The sequence below is a fragment of the Gracilinanus agilis genome, chromosome 3 (assembly GCF_016433145.1).
Source record: "Gracilinanus agilis isolate LMUSP501 chromosome 3, AgileGrace, whole genome shotgun sequence".
NCBI classification, from domain to species: domain Eukaryota; kingdom Metazoa; phylum Chordata; class Mammalia; order Didelphimorphia; family Didelphidae; genus Gracilinanus; species Gracilinanus agilis.
In genome coordinates this window covers 636,403,445-636,427,626 of record NC_058132.1, presented here as the reverse complement: position 1 = coordinate 636,427,626, position 24,182 = coordinate 636,403,445, and the positions used below count along the sequence as shown (strand labels likewise).

The window sequence follows — 24,182 nt, the reverse complement described above, 5'->3', positions numbered from 1 at the left end:
GATTATATCCAGTTAAACTACAAGTCTTTCTCTTTTGGGTCTCCTAAGGGTCCATGGCTTTTAGTCTTGCCTGGTTCATATTAATCATAACCAATGCCAACCACTTAACACGTTATCTTAATTACTCATTTAATTCTTTTATGAAACCACTTTGTTTTGAGGAACAGACCCTGAATACATCTATGTACTCCAGGGAGCTCCAACTTCAACCCCACAGAAGATCTGGGCTCCTTTTGCAACGTTCTACCTATGTGAGCAAGCTGTCAAATAGGGGAGACATGTTAGGATTGGAGTGATTCAGAAGGAGCTGATTAGCAATCCCTAGAAGAAAGCTACACCTCCTGAGTAGCATCTCCTTAGGACCTGTTTTCACAGTTACATTGGCTGGTCTATACATTGATCTCCATAACTATAAAGGCAAAACACAAACCTTGACAGGAAGAGGAAAAGGAATCAACCTCCAGTACACTGCTGGCAACAGCAATAATCCAGCCAAGAGCCACTAAAGACTAGACAAGGGCAGTGAGGGCAAGCATAGAAAAAAGAGAGATGAATCACTGCTTGGCACAATACTCCACAAATATATATTTCAAATGAAAGAGACAAAGATAAGGCCAGATGTATTTGGGTGGGGTGATGGATGTTTGTGGAGGGGGCATAACTAAGAATAATGTGGAAATTATAAAGAGTCCAATTTGGATTTGATGTAAGAGAAAATTTCCCCCAAATTAGGGTTATCCCAAGGGCAGTGAGGTAGCTCAGTGGACAGAGCATTGACCCCAAAGTCCAGGAAACTTGAGTTCAAATCTGGTTTTAGACATTTATGAGCTGTATGACATTAAATAAGTTACTTAATCCTTTTAGTCTTCGTTTCCTTATTTGTAAAAGGAGTTGGAGAAGGAGGTGGCAAACCACTCTAGCATCTTTGCCCAAAAAAAAAACCCAAAAGGGATCATGAAGAATTGGATGTGACTGAAAAGACTGAACGACCACCAAAAGGGTTATTCCAAAGTGGAATGGCTTTCCATGAGAGGTTGTGAGTTCCCCTTCACTGGAAGTCTTTAAGCAAAGGTTGGTCAGATGTCTCCTTATTGAGGATGTTACAGAGGGTATTGTTTTTCAGGTATGGGTTGGTCCAACTGGCATCTGATGTCTCTTCCCCAGGTCTGATACTCTGTACTTCTGATTATAGCAGGTCTTAGATTAAAGCTCAAGACAGAAAGACAGCTAGTGGGAGAGGAGGTGACAGAAGGAGGAGTAGGAATTCGAGTTTAACACTGATTCTATTAAATTCAGCTTTTCTGGCAACAAACCACAGTCAGCTTGTACTTCAACTGTCATGTTATAACCTTTGATACTGAGTCATTGTCTGGAAGGATTTTTATATAGAGAGAAATAGTACCACTTCTGGCAGTTACTAACAGTTCAGAATGGCTCATGCAGATGCCATGTTTGAGGACTTCCAGGTTAAGATGGCAGCAGAATGGAACAGGGTGCTTAACTCTCCTCACCACCAACCCATACATGATACCTCAAAAGGACAAAAAAACCAAATCCAGATGAAAGAAGGGACCCCACAATAGGGCGCAGCATTGAAGAAAAAAATCCAGAGCACAGATCAGACAGCAGAGGAGGACAAACAAGTAAACACATCGAAACCTTCCCCCAAAAATGAAAATTGGTCACAAGCTCTTGAAGAGTTCAAATCTGAGATCATGAGAAAGATGGAAGAGATTTGGCAAGAGAAGTGGGAAATAGCTCAAAAGGAAATTAACAGTTTAAAAGACGGAAACTCCCAATTGGAGAAAGATGCCCCCAAATCTAACAAAATGATAAGCAAATTAGAGACCCAAATTAAGCAGCAAGAAACCATGAAAAACAGGATAGACCAAATTGAAAAGGAAAATAAAAAAATTATAGCAGCTCCCATGTTTGGGTAACTTCAGAAAGGCAGTCTATCCATTGGTTCCATTGGCAGAATCCCCCAATAAAAGGATGGGAAATACTACCCAGGCACAATGCCTTTGGACACATAGTTGCTCAGAATATTGGATGGTTCCACAGTCATTTTTCTAGTTGGTAACAGAGATTGACCTTCACCATACCCAGATAACAGGTTCACTGAAAATGGGAAAGTTATGGGCAAAAACTATTCATGCAGATCTTTGATTTCTTCCCAACTCCACCTTTCAAAGTTTGAAGCCAATTTACCAAAATTGCTTTGAGTTTTCATGAGAGTGTGATAGAGCAGACAGAGAGCCATCCCCGAGACCAAGAAGAAGCCTGTGTTCAAGGTAGATGTCTGCCACATACAGGTTGTACCGTCCTGGGTAAGTCATTTCCTTATGTGGTTCCATGGAAATTTCTAAGATTTTATTTGCAGAGAAGGTGCTGACCTGATTGATAATGGGAGTTTTTTCACCTAGAAGTTTCTTTATGCCACTGAAATCACAGATCCAGTCCCTATCTTCCTTGGAAGATATTGGAAAAGACAGGCCTTGATCAACACTGTCTGCCTGTTTAATTTGTGGAATCGGGTATCCAAATCCTTGAGAATCAATTGCTTTTGGACTGAATTTAGATAAAATGAAAGCTATTCAAACCCAAGAGCTTGTGCTCTCTACTCTAATTGAACAAGCAAATGAAAACCAAGATGTTTCTATAGTAATGGGTAGGTAGACAAAATACCCAGTAAGAGGGGAGGAAAGCCTTTTCAATATTAAGCTTGACTGGAGATTTGATTGCTCATCTCTCAAAAAGTCATCACATCATTAAGTCATCAGTAAGGATTTCCCCTAGAATTTGTAAGGATGGCTTATTAGATGCCCAACAAATAGGATACTTACCATCAAAGCTGCCTTGTTCAGAAGCCATGTGCAACAGCTGATTATATGTTTCAATGGAAGGTCGATAAACAAAGACTCCAGAATTGAAACAGTCTGGCCACCCTGGGTCTGGTGCTGCTGATAGCTCTTCTCTCTCAAAAAGCTCATCAATATTTGTCAGTACCTAATTAAAAAGGAAAACAGGGAATTGATAGAAAGTTTCCCTGACAACATCCACCCCCTGCAACCCTCAGCTTTGAGATGGCACTTGTCCAAAGGCCCAGTTTGGCAATAAAAAGAGACAATTTTTGCAATTAAAAAAGGGAAATTTTTCCTTAGTCAATTCTTTCCTCACTGGAATCAAAGGGAAAAAAACAAACCTTTTTGCATTGGTTTTATTTGTATGCTACAAATTAAAGACACTTTGTTCAGGTTTTTTTATTATTATTATTTTTTTAAACCCTTAACTTCTGTGTATTGGATCCTAGGTGGAAGAGTGGTAAGGGTGGGTAATGGGGATCAAGTGACTTGCCCAGAGTCACACAGCTGGGAAGTGTCTGAGGCCAGCTTTGAACCCAGGACCTCCCGTCTCTAGGTCCAACTGTCCGACTCTCAATCCACTGAGCTACCCAGCTGCCCCTTGTTCAGTTTTTAAAAAAAAGCCATCCCACAATTCTCTCTGGTCCGCCCCCATGACCTTTCTGCATTGCAGTAAATGTTAAAATGGTCACCAAAGCTGAGAGAAAGAAGCATTTCCAGTTCATCTAGAAAATATGCAAAAACAAGCCCCAAACAAGAAGCCCCAACCTTCCTCTAGCCTGCTAGCTCCTTGCATACCTTTTCATTAATAGACTTCCTTTTTAGAAGCTGCCTCTTTTGTCCTCTGCCTTTTTTGACATTTGATGTTCTCATCACCCTTTACTCTTGGGTCTAAGCTGCATTCTTGGGAAATGCTCAACAGGTCTCAGTAACTATCCAGAGTCTTTTTAGCAATTGTGGGCATTTGGACTTACCAGAGTGTCTGCATCCATGAACACACATTTTGAATACTGAATTAGTGACCAGCAGTGGAGTTTGGTTAACGTGACACCCAGTTCAGGTCTTTTCAGTAAGGTTAGATGAGCTGAATCCTTGCTGTCCAAGATGTCGACCGTGATGACTTCATCGAAAATCTTCTCTAAAACTTTCCTGTTAAAATAAAGTCCCATTGCGTAGATTAATTTTGCTAACCCGCTTTCTCCCTCTTTTTCTTCCTTTCTCTACAAAGAATGGCTTGCTGGGCAGGAGATGGGGAGGGCACATGTTCAAAATAAAGTGGAAAAAAATTAAGTGAGTGTAAAAACAAAAGATGAGTAATTTTAAAATGAAAAATAAAATAAAAAAATTTCAACAAAAATAAGTCAAATTCAGCTCCCTTTTTAGAAAAGCAAAAAATCAGTGCTAACAGCTCCACTGTGACCCAGGGTGGTTGCTATCCTTGTCCTGTACCAGGTGGTTCCTCTGATAAGCTTTCCCCCATTATGCCACCTAGTCTGTGATACTGGAGGACAAACTGTGCCTCTCAAACACATTGTAACTGCTTCCGGTGAATCGCTATTTTATGGAAGTTCATAATGAAGGTGTAGCCACTATCTTTCTCTTCTCTCCCCCACCCAACATCCAGCTTTATCATGGGTTACTGTAACATGGTATTCCTCTTTATTTCTACCATATTAGTTACCATGCTGATTTGTAGCCCAAAAAAACCACTTGTAAGGATGACTATTCTCAGACACTGCCTAGCTGTGTGCAAGTTACTTTAACCCCCATTGCCTAGCCCTTCCTGTTCTTCTAACTTGGAACCAATAGACAGCATTGATTCTAAGAAAGAAGGTAAAGCTTTTTAAAAAAATGATTATTATCCAAATGGGTACATCTCTGGAAAAATGCTAATTTAAAAAATTTTTTGTTTTCATTCTTACGTAGATCATTACAAAACAATTGGTTTTCATTCTTCTATAGAACACTGTATTACCTTAGAAGATAATGCTTGTTAATTTGCTTATCAGAGAGAAGGAAAAAACCCAACAACCCAATATAGTATATTCTACATCTAGGAAGCTCTTTTTACAGCTCAGCTCATCACCTTCTCCCAGAGGACTTTCCTCCCACTTCTCCTCCCAGCTGTTAATGTTCTCCCTGAGACTACTCATGTGCGCGTATGATAGCTAGCATTCCTTGGCCACATACTGGCTATGGGATCCTGGATAAGTCCCATAATTTCTCAGAGTTCTAGGCTACTTTGCAAGAATACATTACCATAGAGTTGCTAGCAGGATCTCCCTTTCCCCAGGAAATTAAGTCTAGTTCCTATCCCTACGATTTTATATATGCTTAGTTGTGCACATGTAATATTCTCCCCCAGTAGAATTCAAGCTCTTTGAAGGCAGGGACCATTCCATCATTGTCTTTTTTTTTTTAAACCTTTACTTTCAGTCATAAGAATAATTCTTTTTTTTTTTTTAAACAAAACTCTTACCTTTCATCTTAGAATTAATACTGTGTATTGGTTCTAAGGCAGAAGAGTGGTAAGGGCTAGGTGATGGGGGTCAAGTGACTTGCCCAGGGTCACACAGCTGGGAAGTGTCTGAGGCCAAATTTGAACCCAGGACCTCCCCTCTCTGGGCCTGGCTCTCAATTCACTGAGCCACCCAGCTGCCCTCGTCATAAGAATAATTCTAAGTCAGAAAGGCAAAGGCTAGGCAAATGGTTAAGTGACCTGTGGGGGAGTTACACAGCTAGAAAGTATATGAGGCCATATTTGAACTCAGGTCCTCCCAACTTTAAGCTTGGCATTCTATCCACCTAACTGTCCCTCCATCATTTCTTTGAATCTATTCCCAGCACCTTATATAGAGTATACACTTAATAAACACATGACCAACCTATTAAATCAGAGAGAGGTACTTGGACCAGGAATTTCCCACTGCTGAAATCAGAGACCCTTCTACCATTCACTTACTCTCATAAATGAGTTATATAGAATCACGTTTCCCCCCTTAAATTATTAGAAGTCACACGAACATTAGACATCTGAAATTGTGTTTTACACAAAATCTAGGTCAGCAAAACCAAGTTATTGACCTCATTTCCTGGTGCTATCTGTTTCTGAATTATTCGGCTCACTGCAAGCAAGTCTTCTAATTTCTTTTTTTTTTTTTTTTTTAATTTTAAACCCTTAACTTCTGTGTATTGACTTATAGGTGGCAGATTGGCAAGGGTAGGCAATAGGGGTCAAGTGACTTGCCCAGGGTCACCCAGCTGGGAAGTGTCTGAGGCCAGATCTGAACCCAGGACCTCCTGTCTCTAGGCCTGGCTCTCAATCCACTGAGCTACCCAGCTGCCCCCAAGTCTTCTAATTTTTGCTAGCACTCTACCCCGCATTGTAAGGATTACTCCTTTTCATCTAAGGATATCAGGAATGAGCAGAAAAACCTAACCAATAGAAGTTTAACACCTCAAGAAATTCTTGAGAGGGACAAGTGACTGTAAATCCCACTGACAGAAAACTAGTAACAATTCCATGGGCCAGCCTGGGAGACAGAAAACCTTGAATTCCTGTTCTACTAATTGTATGACCCTGGGCAAGTCTCAACTACTCAGTGCCCTGGGGAACTTGTTGCCTAATTAAGCTATGGGTGATCTACTTCAGTATCAGGAATTTCCATGTCAGACATTCCTCACATTGATAAAAAGACTCAAGTCAGAACCCACCATAAAAATCAAACCAAAAAAGATCTCCATATCTAGATTATTCGAAGAATTAACTGAGTCAGAAAAGAAGACTCAGAGGAGACATGGTAGCTATTTTCAAATACGTGAAGGTCCACCATTTGGAGGAGGGATTAGATTTGTTCTTTTAGTCCCAGAGGGCAGAACTAGGAGCAGTAAGAAGAAAATCAAGGCTTATTTTCTCTTCTCTTTCTTTTCTTTTCCACCCAGGTAGGAGAAGAATAAAAAATAGATTTGATAATTAAATAAATAAAATACTTTAAAAAATGTAGACTTGGAGCAGCCAGGTGGCTCAGTGGACTGAGTCAGGCCTAGAGATGGGAGATCCTGGGTTCAAATCTGTGGCCTCAGCCACTTCCTAGCGGTGTGATCTTGGGCAAGTCTTTTAATCAACATTGCTTAGCCCTTATTGCTCTTCTGCCTTAAAACAAGTATACAGTATAGATATAGATAAGATTAAAGTTAAAAAAATATAGGCTTGATGTCAGGGAAAAAATAACAAAAGCTATGCATAAGTCAAATGGGCTGTTTCAAGATATCATTGTTATTTGGTCATTTCAGTCCTGTTTCTTTGTAATCTTTGTTTGGGGTTTTCTTGACAAAGAGTCTAGAGTGGTTTGCCATTTCCTTCTCTAGCACATTTGACAGACAAGTAGACTGAGTTTAGTGACTTTCCCGGGTCACATAGTAAGTGTCTGAGGCTGGATTTGAACTCAGGAATGAGTCTTCCTCAAAAATGGTTCCCTATCCACTATCCACCTATTCACTTCCAAGATGTATGAGTATCACAGATTTAGAGCTAGCAGAGACCTCAGAGGCCACTGAACTCAATATTCTCATTTGACAGATGAGAAAACTGAGGTAAACAAGGTTAAGTGACTTGCCCAGGGTCACACAGCCAGTACATCTCTGAGTTCATATTTGAACTCAGGAAGATGACTCTTACTGATTTTAGACCTAGTACTCCATCTACTTTACCTGCCTATCAGGTACGGGTTGTCCTAAATAATCATGGAAAGGAAATCTTTTAGGAGAGGGCAGCTGGGTAGCTCAGTGGATTGAGAGCTAGGCCTAGAGACGGGAGGACCTCGGTTCAAATATGACCTCAGACACTTCCCAGCTGTGTGACCCTGGCCAAGTCACTTGATTCCCATTGCCTACCCCTTACCACTCTTCTGCCTTGGAGCCAACACACAGTGTTGACTCCAAGATGGAAGGAAAGGGTTTTAAAAAAAAAAAAGAAAAAGAAGACATAGGCTTCCTCACTTCAGGGAGGAGGAAAGGGAGACTCAGAAGGCAAATGACTTGCCCAGAATAATAGAGCCACTTAGTTTGTGGCTGAATTGGGAGCAGAACTGAGGCTTCCGGATTGCCTCTCCAAGACTCTTTCCAGGCCACCCTATTACTTTCCTGGACCACAGTAAATGTCAAAATGATTCTCAAAGATGGAAGAAAGAAGCATTTTCCAGTTTATCCGGTAAATTAGCAAAAACACACCCCCAAACAAGAAGCCCCAATCTTAGTCTTTTTGGCTCCTTATATACCATTTCATTAATAGACTCCCCAGTAGGAAGCCTCCTCTCTGGAATCAAACCTTCTTGACCCCGAGGAACAGAGGTGCCAGTGTGAAAGAGAATGTCCTCTTTTCAGGCGCTCTTGGCACAGAGTTAACCTCTGAAATTTTACAACAGGACCCATTCAATTTGGAAAGGGGGGACCTGAGTGCAAATAAGTCCAAAACAGAGCTCCTATGGTAAGGTTCAACATTTTTAAAACTTATATTAAACCCAAAGGATCCAAATTTAGATATTTCCATCTTAAATGCAGCTAAATCAAGGTGAACTAGCCAGATCCACAGGGCAGCTAGTGGCCTCTGGGTACCTGGGGGAAAAGGAGAACTCGGCCATGGACAAACTTCTAGCCCAGAACCAAACAAATACAGGGCATTTAAGAATAGGGTGATTCAAATGATGGTGATAGAAATTAGAGGTCTCCGTAGTCTTTCCAATGTTCCAAAGTGCCATTCCTGCTGCTCAGGAGTAATGCCCTAGTTCTGTGTTACTGTCACCTGAAATGGGGCAAAAAGTAGCAACTTATTCCAGGTAAGATGGCATTGCATTTTGGGATAGCAAGTGAAGTGTGACTCTGTAAAGCTGGAGGTGGGAGTTTGAAAGTATTAAAAGTAATTACCAGAAAGCCTAGTTGCCTCGGGGCTGACTGGCTTTAGAACATGGACAAAAAATGGGGAATAGTTTCTTTGGTATGATTCTCTCTTGTTCCTCTCTTAAGAATGATTTATTTAGGAATGTTGCTCATAATTTTTGCCTTTTTTTTCATAACCAGAAAGAATAAACACTGTAGGACTAGGATGGGAGTGAAGAGGAAGGAGTAGACTTCTTGTCTGCTTCTCTGAAAGCAGTCTAGCAAAAAAGAGCCGTGGTTATGAAATCCTTTCTAATACTAATAAATGAATAAAAGTACATTAAGCGAATAATGAGCCCTTATAGAGTCCTTTAAAGTTTTCCAGGTACTATATATGTCATCTCATTTGAGCCTCATAATAGCCCTATAAGCTAAGTACTAGAGAATTATTAGATACATTTTATAGATAAGTACCCTCAGGGAGGCTAGATGGAGAAATAGACAGAGTGCCCAAATCTGGCCTCAGACACTTAGTAGTTGTATGTCCCTGGACAAGTCATTTAACCCTGTTTGCCTTAGTCTCCTTGCCTGTAAAATGACCTGGAGGAGGAAATGGAAAACCACTCCAGGATCTTTGCCAGGAAAACCCTAGATGGAATTACAAAGAGTCAGACATGATTGAAAATGACTAAATAACAACAACACTGAGGCTCAGAAAGGTGAGGTGACAATTGGGATGTGTCACAGGTAGGATTTGAACTCAGATTTTCCTGACCATTTATCTACTCTACCAGGCTATCTCATCCAGAAGATGAGACAAAGTTTCTAGGTACTGACTACTTAGTTCCTGAACAGGAACTGGGCTACATGCCAGAGGCCAGAAATTTAACCAGAGAGGACAAATCACAAATAGAAGGATTGTCTTACCTCATAGGTTCTGAGACTTGCGGAGTTATCAGTACAGTTAACCTCTTGGTTGTTCTGTGTTGTTTCAGGGAGGAGCCGAGCACCAGGGCTCCTTTGGCATAGGAATCATTTGTTGACAGTGTCACAAACGACTGATCTTAATGCAAAAAAAGAGAGAGGACATTGATTATAGAATCTCAGAATCAGGAAAAAGCAAGACAGAATAATCCATTCACTTCTTGGGACAGTTATTGGTTCTCACTTCTCTTGTTTTTTTGTTTGTTTGTTTGTTTTTGCTAAGACCAAATATACCTTTTGGGAGGGACAAGATACAGGGAAGACTCTTGGGACCAACATAAAGCTATTTTGTTTTGTTTTAAAGTCATTCGGGGGGCAGCTGGGTAGCTCAGTGGATTGAGAGCCAGGCCTAGAGACGGGAGGTCCTAGGTTCAAATCCAGCCTCAGACACTTCCCAGCTGTGTGACCCTGGGCAAGTCACTTGACCCCCATTGCCTACCCTTATCACTCTTCCACCTAGGAGCCAATACACAGAAGTTAAGGGTTTAAAGAAAAAAAAATAAAGTCATCCAGTAAAAGCTGCACATCTGAGATCACATTTGTTTCTGGGCAAAGAGGCTGAGTGCAGTTTGTAGAGGTGCCTGAGGAGCACTTGGCAGAGTGACTGAACAATGAAAAGATAGGAAACTTATGGAATGCCTCCTATTCTTGGCCACTTAGTAAAACTCTCATTTTATTGATGAGAAAACTGAGGCTTGGTGAGGTTTCATAACCTGTTCAAGGTCACACAGAATGAAAATGGCAAGTCTTGGATTTGAACTCAAATTCCAAATCCAGTCCTTCTCCCACTGTGTCACACAAGAAAGCCCCAGGAAAAATAATACTGGTTCAACACCAGGGGGAATGTCAACATCTGTAAATTAATTAAAAGAAATGAAGAGCTCACATAGTATGTTCATTGAGTTTCCCTTCAAATAGATGAAAAGTCAAGTCTGAATACAACTGCCAACCAGCATCTAGATGATCTGAGAATAGAAGTTGAGCCTTTAATCTGATTTGTCGCTTTTTGTTGAAATTCATGGGCACGTAGCCAACTCTATGCTGAAAACAAGAGTTTGTAGAGCTCCGGAAATAAGCAGGATAAACTGTGTATGGGGAAAATCGCACTGCATTTAGAATCAGAGGACCCAGGTTCAAATACTGGCTTTGTTACTCTCTTTGAGATGCTAGAACAAGTTTCCTAATCTCTCTGGGCCTCAGCTGCCTCAGTTGTAAAACGAGACAGGTGGATCACAGATTTAACCTAAAAGGAATCTAAGAGGCCAATTAGTCTACCCTCTTTCACTTTTCAGATGTGAAAACTGAGGCTCAGAGGGGTTAAATATCTTGTCTAAAATCACAAAGCTCAGGTCAGTGTTGGAGGCAGAATTTGAGCTTGGGTTGATCCCATTCTGCTGCCCTTCCTGAGGAGGCTGCTAAGGGCACTCTTCCAAGCATCCTATAACAGACCTCTTCTAACATACCTAAAATGATTTTCTTTGAACTATTCTAAAATAAATTGAACTATTATCCCTCCCCCAAAATGATCCTAAAGAGAAAATTCCACTCTCTAATTTGTCTTTATAGAAGCAGGTGACCTCACACAATTCCTAGTAAGTTTGGAAAGATTACAGGAAGCTGTCTGCTATCTACTTAGCAGCTAAAGGGAGCAAGAACATCCAAGGAATGTTCCCTCCCTCCCCCCAAATTCCTCCACCTGTGTAGAAATTGAAGCTTAGAGACCCATCAAAGTTCCTCCAGGGGCACCAGATGGCTAACAATGCCTTCATACCCTGAAGTCTCTTTGGAGTCTGTCCCCTTTCCTATGTTAAAACTGGCCATTACCTTTCAGGTGGCTGCAGAAAGCTAATTCACCCGCAGCCTAGGTATTTAAGCAAAATGAGAGACTACTTAAGGCCAACCGGCTAGGTATGGTTGGATCAGGAAGTCTTGGGATTTCTTACACCCCTTTAACTAAGTTTTCAGCCATGAGGGTTAAGATAGTTATAAAACTATGGAAAAGAGGGCAGAGGAGGCAGCTAAATCCAGATAGTTAGGTGAAAGGGAGAACTGGAAGGAACCCAAGAAGAATATCAGTTCCCTAAACAGATTACCAAGGGCTATGATGGAAAGTCTGTGGAATGAGGGGTAAGGAGGTAGGCTGATATTCTAGCTCTACAGCTTACTTGTAACCCTGGACAAATCACCTAACTCTCTGGCTTCCAGTTTCTTCATCTGTAAAACAAAAGGGTGGAGTGGATGATCTATCTCTGTTATTTATTTATCACTATCTCTTGTTCTTCCAGCCAGAAAATGCTAAGCTAGGTACTCTTTCATTGTTTTGCTTTGATCCATGAAAGGTAGAGTGGAGTAGTGGTTAGACAGTTGATCTCCAAGTCAAAGATTCAAAGCCCTTTCTCAAATACATAGAGGCTGTATGACTGGGTAAGTCACTTAACTTCCCTTCAATGTCTCCGGGAAATTCTTTTATTTTTTTTTAAACCCTTAACTTCTGTGTATTGTCTCATAGGTGGAAGATTGGTAAGGGTGGGCAGTGGGGGTCAAGTGACTTGCTCAGGGTCACATAGCTGGGAAGTGTCTGAGGCTGGCTTTGAACCTAGGACTTCCCGTCTCTAGGCCTGACTCAATCCACTGAGCTACCCAGCTGCCCCCTCTCTGGGAAATTCTTGAATACTATATATTAAAGAACTGTATTGGTAGGAGGTCCTTCAACCAGTAAAACCAGCTGTAGTTTTAAAAATCTATGAATTATAAATGGTTTCCTCCCTTCTCCCAATCTTCCTGGAATAGCTGACCCTTGTTTTTAAAGAATATTGAAGTATCTTTGAGAATCATCGCCTCAGCTGAAAATCTGCAAGATGAAAGGATTCTTCTATATGGCTTGTCAGGTCTTTTTTGAACTCTACCTCTTAGGGTGGATCCATGAAGTTCATGGTGAGTCAGAGTTTAGAGGATTGGCCTACTTACGGAACTTACTATCTTTTGGTGGTCCTGGGAAGTTCATCAGCAGTCACAGAGTTTAGGGGACTGATCTCTTCCCAGGAGCTCTGTACTAGTCTCTGTTGTTAAATGACCCCTTGAAATAAGGGACAAGGAAACACTGGACAGGGGTATCCCTAGGAAGGAGGTGAATATTCTAGCATGGGAGACTTGTTAATTGGTTGTTGCACGGAGATGCCACCCTGGTAAATGCTATTCAAAGACTGCAGAAAGATCGGGGAATCTTGCAGTGCTTTTTTTTTTTTTTTCCCACAGATGAAGGATCAGAGGCCTAGACAAATCAAATGACATGTCTTCCTTTACACAAGCAAATGGCAGAGTCAGGAGGTTGGCTCCAGCCTCTGATTTTACTCAGGATAGGTTTTGGAGAGGGAATGCCACTGCTGTGGGAAAGGGGTGCCTAACCTTTTTGTGAATGGGGGATCCTTTGACAATCTGGTGAAGCCTGTGGACCCCTTTTCAGGTAATGTTTTCAAATGCATAAAGTGCACAGGAATACAAAGGAAACCCATCTACTGAAACACTATTATTGTCATATTAAAAAAAAACCAAACAACCCTGTTAATGGACCCCTTCGGTATAGGGGAAGGTCCCTGCCTTCCTGGGGAGTGCTGTGCTGTCACATTTAGGGCCACTCTCGGTCAGGGGCAAAATTGGGTTGTAGGCCATATCAGCTGCATTTCTTCAGTCACTCAGCCAGTCCTTGAACACCTCTGAGCAGACGCAGCCTCTTGCCCGGTCCTAATTGCAACAAGTGGGATTCCGAAAAGCAAGAGCGCCTGGATCGGAGTCAGGTCAGAGGGAGTCCCAAGTCCCTGGGACCAGCTCCCAGAGGGCAGACTGGCAGCCAGACACCTCGTGCCCCCACGGGTTGCCCCGGTTCCCTGCAGCCCAGCAGGGTCGGCCTAAAAATAGGCTCCGGCCAAGGGCGATGCAATGCCTGGCCGCCCGGGTAAAGCCGCACCCGGGGCCTCCTTCCAGTAGAGCAACTAGTTTCCTTCCTTTCCGAGGGCCCTGGGGCGGAGAGTGGGGAGAGCTCCTGGGGATTCCGCAGTGAACAGGTCTCGGGCAGGAGGAGTAGATGTCGGGGTTGAAGTGGTGGTGGTGGGGGGAAGGCTCCTCCCCACCTCCACCCCACCCCAGCAGCAGCTGCGGCAGCTGTCAGTCCTTTAAAAGGGAAGGTGGGGGCTGGGGGTGGTGGCGAGGACGCACTGGAGGAGGCAGCCAGCAGCGGGGTGATCCCGCGGAGGAGGAAGGGAGGGAAAGAGGAAGGTCAGCCCCTCTCCGGGCTAGGGGTGGGGAACAGGATCGCTAAGGTGTGCAGACACCTGGCTAGGAACACGGCAAAGCCAGCCACGAAAGCCTCCGCCTCCCCTGATCGTCCCCAGGAGGAAGGGTGACGCACCAACTAGAACAGTCTAGGGGGGTCTCCAAGCACACCCCAAGTTCCTCCACTACCCACTCCAAGCAAGGTACCTCCGCGGGGGCTACCGCACTCCCAGCAAGCCCACCAAGAGCAACACCCCGGGAGAGCGAAATAGAAAACGAAAGGCCGGGAGGGGGAGCAGAGAGAGAAGGAAGGGAGGGAGGAAGGACAGGAGGAACTGGGGGAGTCGATGCAGCTTCATTTCCCAGCCAGGCTCCCTGGGAACCGGGAGAGACCTGGAGCTAGACCTAGCTGGCCCCGCCCGGGCTGGCCCGGCTCGTACCTGTCATGGTGTCGGCAGAGTCAAGGTTGCTGAGAAGGCGGTGACTCGGTCGCTCTGGAGCGCAGGGAGCCCAGGGGCCGGGCGAGGGGGCACCCGAGAGGAGCAGCTGGAAGAGAGCGGACCCGGCAGCAAGCTCTTATACGACACGGTCACGTGGAGCACGTACGCTGGCTTTCAGCTCTGCATCCTTCCTGCCCCTGGGTCGTCAGTGGGGCTGCTCCAGCTGACCACAGCAGCCAGCCCGGTTGGGGTTTGGCCAGAACATCTCCCCGAGTCCCCTCTGGGCGGCGCGTGGCAAATGACATGGGCGTGCAGTGCTCCGGGCTAGGTGAGAACTGCTCCTTTCCCACCTTCAAGGAGCGTCCTGCTTGCCCGGCATTCACCCCCTCCCCCAGGTTCCAGGTGGGGAAACCAGGCGTCTAGAGCTTGTGCAAGGCTGAGGAAGGGGGAGGGAAGGCAGGACACCAGCCCATTACTTCCTTCAGCTTGACAGCAGCTGCTTCCCTTACATTGCTGGGATTCTGGAGGACTGCGCGGGCCAGGGGGTCAGGACACCAGCTGAATCCCAGAGGATTCCCATTTTTCAGGGAGTCCCTCCTCCCTCTTCCCACCACCTCCTCGTTCCTCATGATCTTTAGCTCTCTCGAGTCTCCCGTACATGAAAACGAAGGGTCCTTGGGACCACAAATTTGGGGCTGAAAAGGATTGTAGAGACCATCTAGTCCAACTCTGCCATTTGGGTGGGTGGAAGGATGGGGGAGAAGGGGGCTGTTTTTGGAAAAAAGTTTTATGGTTGCCTGCGTGATATTTACCCTCGCCAAATCCTCTTTCATAACAAAGAAAAACATTTAAGTTACTGCAAACAGAGAACTATATTTCAGAGTCCTTTCTTCAAGACAGGTTGTGCATTGTAATTCTTTAGAGATCAAGTGCCTTTTTGTACAGCCTTCTCATTTGGCAGATACACAGTGTTAAGTGACAGAAGGAACCTGAACCTGCGTCCTCCGAGGCCAAATTGACCGTCTTCCCACTATACCACGACTTCCTTGGTGAGAGGGAGTGGTTTCATTTTGTTTTAGCCTCACCAAAACATACCGTTGAATTAAATAACACGGAGGGTAGTTTTTGTTTGACCCAGAGCAGGGGTTCTAAATCTGAGGTCTATGAATTTGGCTTTTTAAGTTGGATCTTTTCCCATTTATATTATTTTATGCATTTTAAAACACTAAAGGAGCAAAGAATCAGGATGGCCATCCACTGGAAAATGGCCTAACAAGTTGTGGTATTTGATTGTAATTGGGATACTATTATACCATAAGAAATGAAGGAGCAGGATGATTTCAGAAAAACCTGGAAAGACTTAGATGAATTGATGCGGGGTAAAGTGAGCAGATCCAGGAGAGCATTATACACAGTAACAGCAATACTGTAGGATGATCAACTGTCAATGACTTGGCTAGTTTCAGCAATACAATAATCCAAAACAATTCTGAAGGGCCCATGATGAATAATGCTATCCACTTCCAGAGAAGGAACTGATGGAATATGAATGCAAATCAAAGCAAATTATTTTTCACTTTATTTTCTTAGTACAGTTTTTGTTTGTGTGATAGGGATCTTCTTCCACATGACCAATATGGAGATATGTTTTGCATAATCACACATATACCACTTAGATCAGATTACTTACAGTCTCAGGGAAGAGGGAGAAAGGGAAGGAAGGAAAGAATTGGGAACTTGAAATTTTAGAAAACAAATGTTAAAAAATGCTATTATGGGTAATTGAAAAAATAAAATACATCAAAATGCTAAAAAATAATCCAACGTTATTCTGAGAAGGGGTCTATTGGTTCTGCCTAACTGCCAAAGGGATCCATGACACAAAAAAGGTAGGTCTAGGGGTAAAAATAGGGAGCCCATGGAGTTTATTGAGCATGACAGTGACATTGTCTGACCTCTGTTTTATTTTATTTTATTTTATTTTATTTTATTTTATTTTATTTTATTTTATTTTATTTTATTTTATTTTATTTTTTTTAAACCCTTACCTTCTATCTTGGAGTCAATACTGTGTATTGGCTCCAAGGCAGAAGAGTGGTAAGGGTAGGCAATGGTGGTTAAGTGACTTGCCCAGGGTCACACAGCTGGGAAATGTCTGAGGCTGGATTTGAACCTAGGACCTCCCATCTCTAGGCTTAGCTCTCAATCCACTGAGCTACCCAGCTGTCCCCTCTGACCTCTGTTTTAGGAATATTTTGACAGCTAAGTGTGGCATAGATTAGCACTGCCCAAGAGTAGAACAAAATGCTTCAGGAGGGTTGAATTTCCCTGAGCTGGGGGCACGAGTTGCTATAGATGGACACTAAAGTACCTCCAAGTTCTAAAATTCTGGGGTTCTGTAATGTTAAGGTCTAGCTTTTGACAAAGCTAATGTGGTCTTTTTTTTTAATAAAAATTTTAATATGGAAAAATGTTTTTACATTATTGTACATGTAAAATCTATATCAGATTGCTTAATTTCTCAGGCAGAGAGGGAAGGGTGAGGGGGGAATAGTGGAAAAGAGCAAAAGAAAGAGGATGAGAAGGAAGGTGAGAATATACATGTCAAAATTAAAAAAAAATGAATGTTAAAATTGTTTTTACATGTAATTTGGGAAAACCAAAATATTAAAAAAATACATTTTTATTGATTTTTTAAAATTACTTATTTCCCAATGTATATAGGGTTATCCCTTATAACAAAGAATTAAAATAGAAGGGGGAAAGGTTCAGAAAAACTAATGAATATTAAAAAAACATCGATATTCTACAGCCATCATCCCCATAAGCAAATGCAATCACATTATGGAAGCATGGTAGATCAAGGAAGATGATCTTTGCTTCTCATTATAGTTTGTAACATATGGAAAATTGTATTTGACTCTCGGCTCCACATCCTGAGAGAGACATTGACAGATTGGGAAATGTGTTTCAGAGCGATGGTGAAGGGTCCGGAAGACCCATTCTATAATGAAATTTGGATGGAGTGGAGACAGAGTGGGAGAAGACCTGAGAGCTAGAGTCAAATATTTGAAAGTCTGGCATGTGAGACAGAAAGAAGGCTTATTCTTGCTTAACATTATGGGGAGGCAGATTTTGGCTTGATATGAAAGAAAAATGTTTTAATAGTTATAGCAATAGGGTCCAAAACTATAATGAACTGTTTTGAATTGTCAGCAGTAAAATTGTTCAAGCAAGGACTTTATGACCATTCTTTAGGGTTCTCTGGAAGGGATTCTTTTTTTTTTTAACCCTAAACTTTTGTTTTAGAATCAATACTAAATATTGGTTCCAAGGCAGAAGAATTAAGAATTGGATTTAAGTGACTCACTCAGGGTCAAAGAGCTAGGAAGTGTCTGGGGGCAGATTTGAACTCAGGATCTCCTATCTCTAGGCCTGCCTCCTAGCCATCTCTAATATGTCTAGGCAGCCATGGAGCTGCCTCAAGGGCTTCTTACATGATGGATAGGAGGTTGAATCAAGTGATCATTTGTAATCCCTCCTCTTTTTTAAGATTTAGCTCAAAAAATCAAAAGAAAAATGTACCGGGAAAGGAGAAGAACCTATTTATATGAAAATATTTATAGTAGCTCTTTTTCATGGTAGCAAAGAATTGGAAATTGAGGGAATATCCATCAATTTGGGAATGACTGAACAAATATTGGTATATGACTGGAATGGAATATTATTATGCCATAATAAATGATGAACAGGATGATTTCAGAAAATCCTGGAAAGACTTACATGAACTGAAGCAAAGTGAAGTGAGCAAAATCAGAACATTGTACGCTGTAACAGCAATCCTGTGAGATGATTAACTGTTGTTATTCTCAACAATATAGTGATCTAAGACAACTCCAAAGGACACATGATGAAAATGCTATCTACTTCTAGAGAAAAAAAAATAGAATTTGAATACAGATTGAAGCATGCTTGTTTTCATTTTCTTTTCTTTTTTTTTGATATGTCTTCTTCACAACATGATAGAACATATGGAAATATATTTTGAATTATCATGCATGTATAACCAATATTAAATTGGTTACCAAATCACGGAGGGGGCAGGGAGAAAAATGGAGAGAGAGAATTTGGAGCTCAAAATTTTAGAAAATGAATAGTAAAAATAATTTTTACATGAGTGGGAAAATTATTGAGCTGGAAAAAAGACTTAGTTTAAACCACCTTCTATATGACACCTTTCCTGATTCCCTCGATGCCCCATCTTCCTGAACCTGTTCCATCACTTAGTTTCTATTTTGTATTTATATCATAGATTGATTTAATCTATTTCTATATATGTGTATGTTGTTTCCCCATACAATGTAAGTTCCTTAAGATACAAGACTGTTGGCATAGTTGCACTTAGTAGGTACTTAATTTTGTTTGATTGATTGCCTGGTCATAGAATCATAGATTTAGAGATGGAAGCGGCCATCTATTTCGTCTAATCCAGCCCCATCATTTTGCAGATGAAGAAACTGCTTTTCAGAAATGTAAAATAAGTAGAATGGGAAGAGCTTCAGGTCTGGAGCTAAAGGACTTTTGTTCAAATCCTAATTTCACTTACGACTTGTGCGACTTTAAACTAGTCAGCCTTTGGGCCTCAGTTTCCTCATCAGTAAAATTAAGGAGCTTCCGAGTCCCCTCTAGACTCAGACTTTCCTGCTCAGCTGGCAGAAAGTAGATGAAAAAGTTGAATTCAAGCTAGAAAAGGTCTGTGCCCATGTAGGGAAAGAGAGGCTATCCTTAGGTCTGTGCTAAGGCTGTGTGGGTTCCAGCTGTTTGAAGAAACTGGTGACAAGAGACAAAGGCCTCTTCAGCCACACTCCCAACAACATAGCCATCAGAAGCCTCAGCTAGGTGATTATAGCCTTCAGGGACTACTTCCCTCCCTGACCCAATACCGCTCTAATACCTTCCTGATGCTTTAGTTTCCTTCAATAGGGTCAAAGATCTTCTTTCCATAATTAGATTATGGAGGATATGGCTGAAATTTATTTACACTAAATTATAAGCAGTTGACCTCCTCCATTTCTGTGGTGACTGGTTTATTCCATAGGCAGCTGTTCCCAGAGGTTTACAATATTGATGGGTGAACTTAATGCGGATTCTTGATTGGCACACCTCACTGTAATACAGAACTCCTGAGCACTAGAAATCCTCCACCCATCAGTAACTAGAACTATAGGCAATTGCCATCACCCTTGTATCATAGTGGGTAGAGAATTGGCTTTGGAGCCAGGAAAACTGGGGTTCAAGTTACTGACCCATATAGTTATGTGACCCTTGGCAAGTTACTTAATGTCTTGTGGTTCTGGGCAATTCTCTAAGATTAAGAGTTATGAAAAAGGTACCAAGTTCCATTGGTAGGTGGAGTTTTTTCATTAGGAAGTTCTTTTATGCCATAACATTATATCTTTATGATGAAATAATAGCTAGCATTGATATAGCACTTTAAATTTGCAAAGTTCTTGACATATATCAAGATATATATGTCTATATATCTATATATATTCATATATATCAATTCTTGATATATATCTTCTTTGGTCCTTAAAACAACCTTGTGAATTAGTTGCTTTGATGTACTCTGTCTACCATCTTGTCTCAGCTACAAGTCTGGACTCCATCCCATATCAGTTGTCAGATAATTCAATTCAATAAACATTTATGAAACCTGTACCATGTGCCAGACATTGTGACAAATCAAAAATATTAATAACTGACTTCAGATCCTTTTCTGTTTTGATAGGTGGAGGACATTATCAAAGACTGAAGATGGATTAATCTAGGAAGGAAAAGGAGAAAAAAGAAAATGAGGGACTTAAAAGATAGACTTGAAAGGACATTTGAGCCAATTGGCACAGAAAAAGGAGACAATATCATAGGGTTGCTAATCCTGGATGGAGTGGAGAAAATAACAGTGATTCCCTGATCCTTAATTAGAGGCTCTAAAAACTCAAGTTCTTAGGGATTCTTTAATTCCTTAATATCACTCTTTTGAACTAATGTTAAGCAGCTATGATTTGCTTTTTTCAATTAAAAAATTTTAACCCCCCCATGCCAAACTACATGTTGATACAATTTTTAATAATTTTCTGATGTTTTGTGATCCATGTTCTCTCCCTGCCTCCCCTCCTTTGTCCTGAGACAACAGGTAATATGATATAGGTTATACATGTGCTATTGTGCAACACGTATTTCCATGTTTGTCATATTGTGAAAGAAGACACATATCACTTATACAAGAAAAACATTCATGAAGGGGAGAAAGTGAAAGCTGTTATGTTTCAATCTGCATTTAGATTGCATTGATTCCTTCTCTGGTGGTGGATAGCTTTTTTTGGTCATACATCTCTTGGACGTGTCTTGGATCCTTGCATTGCTGACAATTGTTGAGTTATTCACAGTTGATCATCTTGCAATATTGTTGTTACTATGTACAACTTTCTCCTGTTTCTATTCACTTCACTTTGCATCACTTCATATGTCTTTCCAGGTGATCATCTTGTTAATCATTTCTTAGCAGCTATGGTTGAAGCTATCTATAGTTCTTCAATTAGAGAGGCATTGTAGGATAATAGTATAGGGCAGTGGACTTGGGAGTCATTTAATTTAAATACCACTGTAGATACTTACTGTATATCTAAGTACAGCAATGCTGGGCAAATCATTTAATCTCTGTGTGAATTTTTCTCATCTGTAAAATTAGGGGGATAGACCTGATGACCTTTCATGTAAATCTATCTGATTTTATAAAGTGATTTGAAAGAATTTTTATTTTTCGTGTGGTATAATTTATCCAAACTTATTTGCATTGGCAGTAAATTATCCAAATTTAGTCATTTATCCAATTCTCTTGCTTGATGATATACCATAAATAGACTCTGGGCTCATTCTCCCAGCCTCCTACTGGCATTGGCACATCCCAGAGGTTGGCTACTGCTTTTTCCCTCAGACTTATAGGGGTAACCTTATCATTTAATACTGTTGCTCTTGAGTCCCTCCAGTGCATTCTACTCAAATAACCTTCAGTAGTGCCAGTTATCGTCTCACTAGTATCAATTCAACCATTTGCTTTCTTAATAATAACTAAAATCAATTAGCTTTCACAAAGTGAAATTTATTGAGAAAGTATAGCAAGAATAGTAGTACAAACCTTTATATACCTATTTGGTTCTGGGGAGAATGGACTCAAACTTAAAGTGGTTGCTACAAAACATTCCCTCTCCCTCCTCAAATTTGTCCTTTGTACCTTGGTTCTTAGGGGCAGCCAAGTGGGGCAGTGAAAGAGCACTGGGCTTGGAAACAGAAAAGCTTGTCTTCATGAGTTCAAATGTGGCCTCAGATCTATGATCCTGAGCAAGTCACTTAACCCCATTTGCCTCAGTCTCCTCATCTGTAAAATGAGCTGAAGGGGAAATGGCAAATTACTCTTTGCTTTGCTGAGAAAACCCCAGATAGGGTCACAAAGAATCAGATATAACCGAATTGGCAGAACAACAAAACCTTGGTTCTCGGGGAGAGGGAATTCAAAGTGGCATCTACCCAACATTCATTCCATCAAGTTCACTTCTGGGTATGACATAACTAATGGAAGAATTGCTCCCATGCTAGCAGGACCCACCACCTTAGCTGCTGGTTTGATACATTGTTGGGTTGGGACATATAGGTAAGTCTTCAGCCCTGGATCAGCTATAATGACTCCTGGCCATAATGACTCCTGGTCAATTCTTCTGGGGACTAGTTGCTGGACCGCTGGTCATTCTTTTATCCTTTTGAAGCTCACAAAGTTGTGACCTGAACTGTTCCATCTCCAATATGGATTCATCCATGATCAGGAAGAAGACAATATAATATGGACAGACAAAATAGCAATGCCATGTAGCAAATAGGTGAGGGAGTGGCTTTCCATCAAGAGACTTAAAAATTTCTTCTTCTGTCAAAAACTTCCATGAAAAAAAAAAGCATGTTCCCTATTAGGGCTCACACTTGGTTTCCTCCAGGCAGCCAATTAAAAGGCTCTTTCCTATCAGTACATGATAAGATGACAGGAAACAGAATACTTGGCTCTGAACTGAGAGCAAGAAGCCTCCATTATGGACCATCATCCACTTGAAGGAGAAGGATCTATGTGGATATTCAGGAAGTAGAGAACTCTGTTCATGTTCTAAGGACTTCACTTGTAATTTCACCTTATCACCTCCAATTAAGAGAATCACAGTACTCACATTTCTTTAGCACTTAAAACAAAACAAAACAAAACCCTTACCTTCAATCTTAGAATCAGTACTGTGTATTGGTTCTAAGGCAAAAAGGTGGTAAGGGCTAGGCAATGGGAGTTAAGTGACTTGCCCAGGGTCACATAGCTGGGAAGCAGTCCAAGTTTACATCTGAACCCAGGACCTCCCATCTCTGGGCTTGGCTCTCAATCCACTGAGCTACCAAGCTACCTCCCCTTTAGCACTTTTAACATTTATAAAGGAACTTCCAATAGGTATAACCCCTATTTTATAGATATATAAACTGAGGCTCAAAGATGATAAATTACTCATTTAGAGTTATGTAGCTCACAAAACTCAGAGCCAAACCATAACATTTTGAGTTGAATAAGACTAGTGACAACCTATTAAGGGATTCTTAACTTTTTTGTTTGTTTGTTTTTTGGTCATGGATCCCTTTAGAAGTCTGGTGAAGCCTATGGACTCCTTGGTGCTTTTAAACGCATAAAATAAAATACATAAAACAAAGAAAACGTAACTCTATTGAACTACTATTGATAGCATATAAAAACAGTAAGACAAGTTCATGAACTCCAGCTTAAGCTAAGATTTAATCAAATCTCTTCATTTTATACACATAAAAAAAAGGCCTGAAGAGGCAAAGTAGCTTGGTTCAAAGTTTGGGGTAGTAAATTGAATTATGGCTCAATCCTCTGACTCCAAAGCCCATGCTCTTCCTCCTAGATAGTCTTCTTTCTTGATGATGCCTACTTGAGGCTTTCTAGTTTCTTCTTATGTTTTTTTTTTTTTTTTTTTGGACACACAGGTGGCACATAGTGGATAGAACACTGGACTTAGAGCCAGGAAGATTCATCTTCCTAAATTCAAATCTAGCCTCAGACACTTATTAGTTGTGTGACCCTGGGCAAGTCATTTAACCCTATTTACCTCAGGTTCCTCATATGTCAAATGAGCTGCAGAAGCTCATTTTCTCTGCTGAGAAACCACTCCAGTTTCTCTGCTGAGAAAATCCCTAATGGGTCAGTAAGAGTCACACATAACTAAACAAAAAGACATGCTCTTTGTGCTATGTCAGATTGTCCACTTCAAATTGATCCTTTTCTCTAAAGGGACAGCAACATTTTAAATTGCAACCCTTTTTAGAGAGGAAGCTGAGACCCTGGGCTGTTGTCCCAGTTTAACTCCAATCTAACATATATACTTTAAGCAAATAAATTGCTCAGTGAATGTTTATAACATCTATTGTGTGTTAGGAACTGTGTCAAGCATTGAGGATACAAATACAAAAGTAACAGTCTTTGACCTGAAGGAGCTTATCTATGACTAGGAAAAACAATATGGTCACAGTATACAAAATAATATACAAGATACACACAAAATAAATACAGTAATGTTAAGGAAGGGAGGCAAGACTTTCTTGTCCTGACACTTTTTTTCATTATAAAACTAGTGATATGGGGGGGAAAAAG

At 41.3% G+C, this 24,182-nt stretch overlaps 1 protein-coding gene across 2 annotated transcripts in view; it reads right to left on the bottom strand.

The window, feature by feature from the left end:
* GYG1 (glycogenin 1) overlaps nucleotides 1-14,549 on the bottom strand; it is a 53,175-nt gene extending 38,626 nt beyond the window's left edge. Inside the window, exons 1-4 of one of the 2 annotated variants that reach the window (XM_044670844.1) lie at nucleotides 14,432-14,549; nucleotides 9,666-9,801; nucleotides 3,839-4,013; nucleotides 2,847-3,009 (exon numbers count right to left, since the gene is read on the bottom strand). In XM_044670844.1, coding sequence (XP_044526779.1) covers nucleotides 2,847-3,009; nucleotides 3,839-4,013; nucleotides 9,666-9,801; nucleotides 14,432-14,438 — 481 coding nt within the window. In that variant the 5' untranslated portion in view covers nucleotides 14,439-14,549. The remainder of the gene's footprint in view (nucleotides 1-2,846; nucleotides 3,010-3,838; nucleotides 4,014-9,665; nucleotides 9,802-14,431) is intronic. The other variant, XM_044670845.1, reaches the window with a different exon arrangement.
* Nucleotides 14,550-24,182: the final 9,633 nt, after the last annotated feature.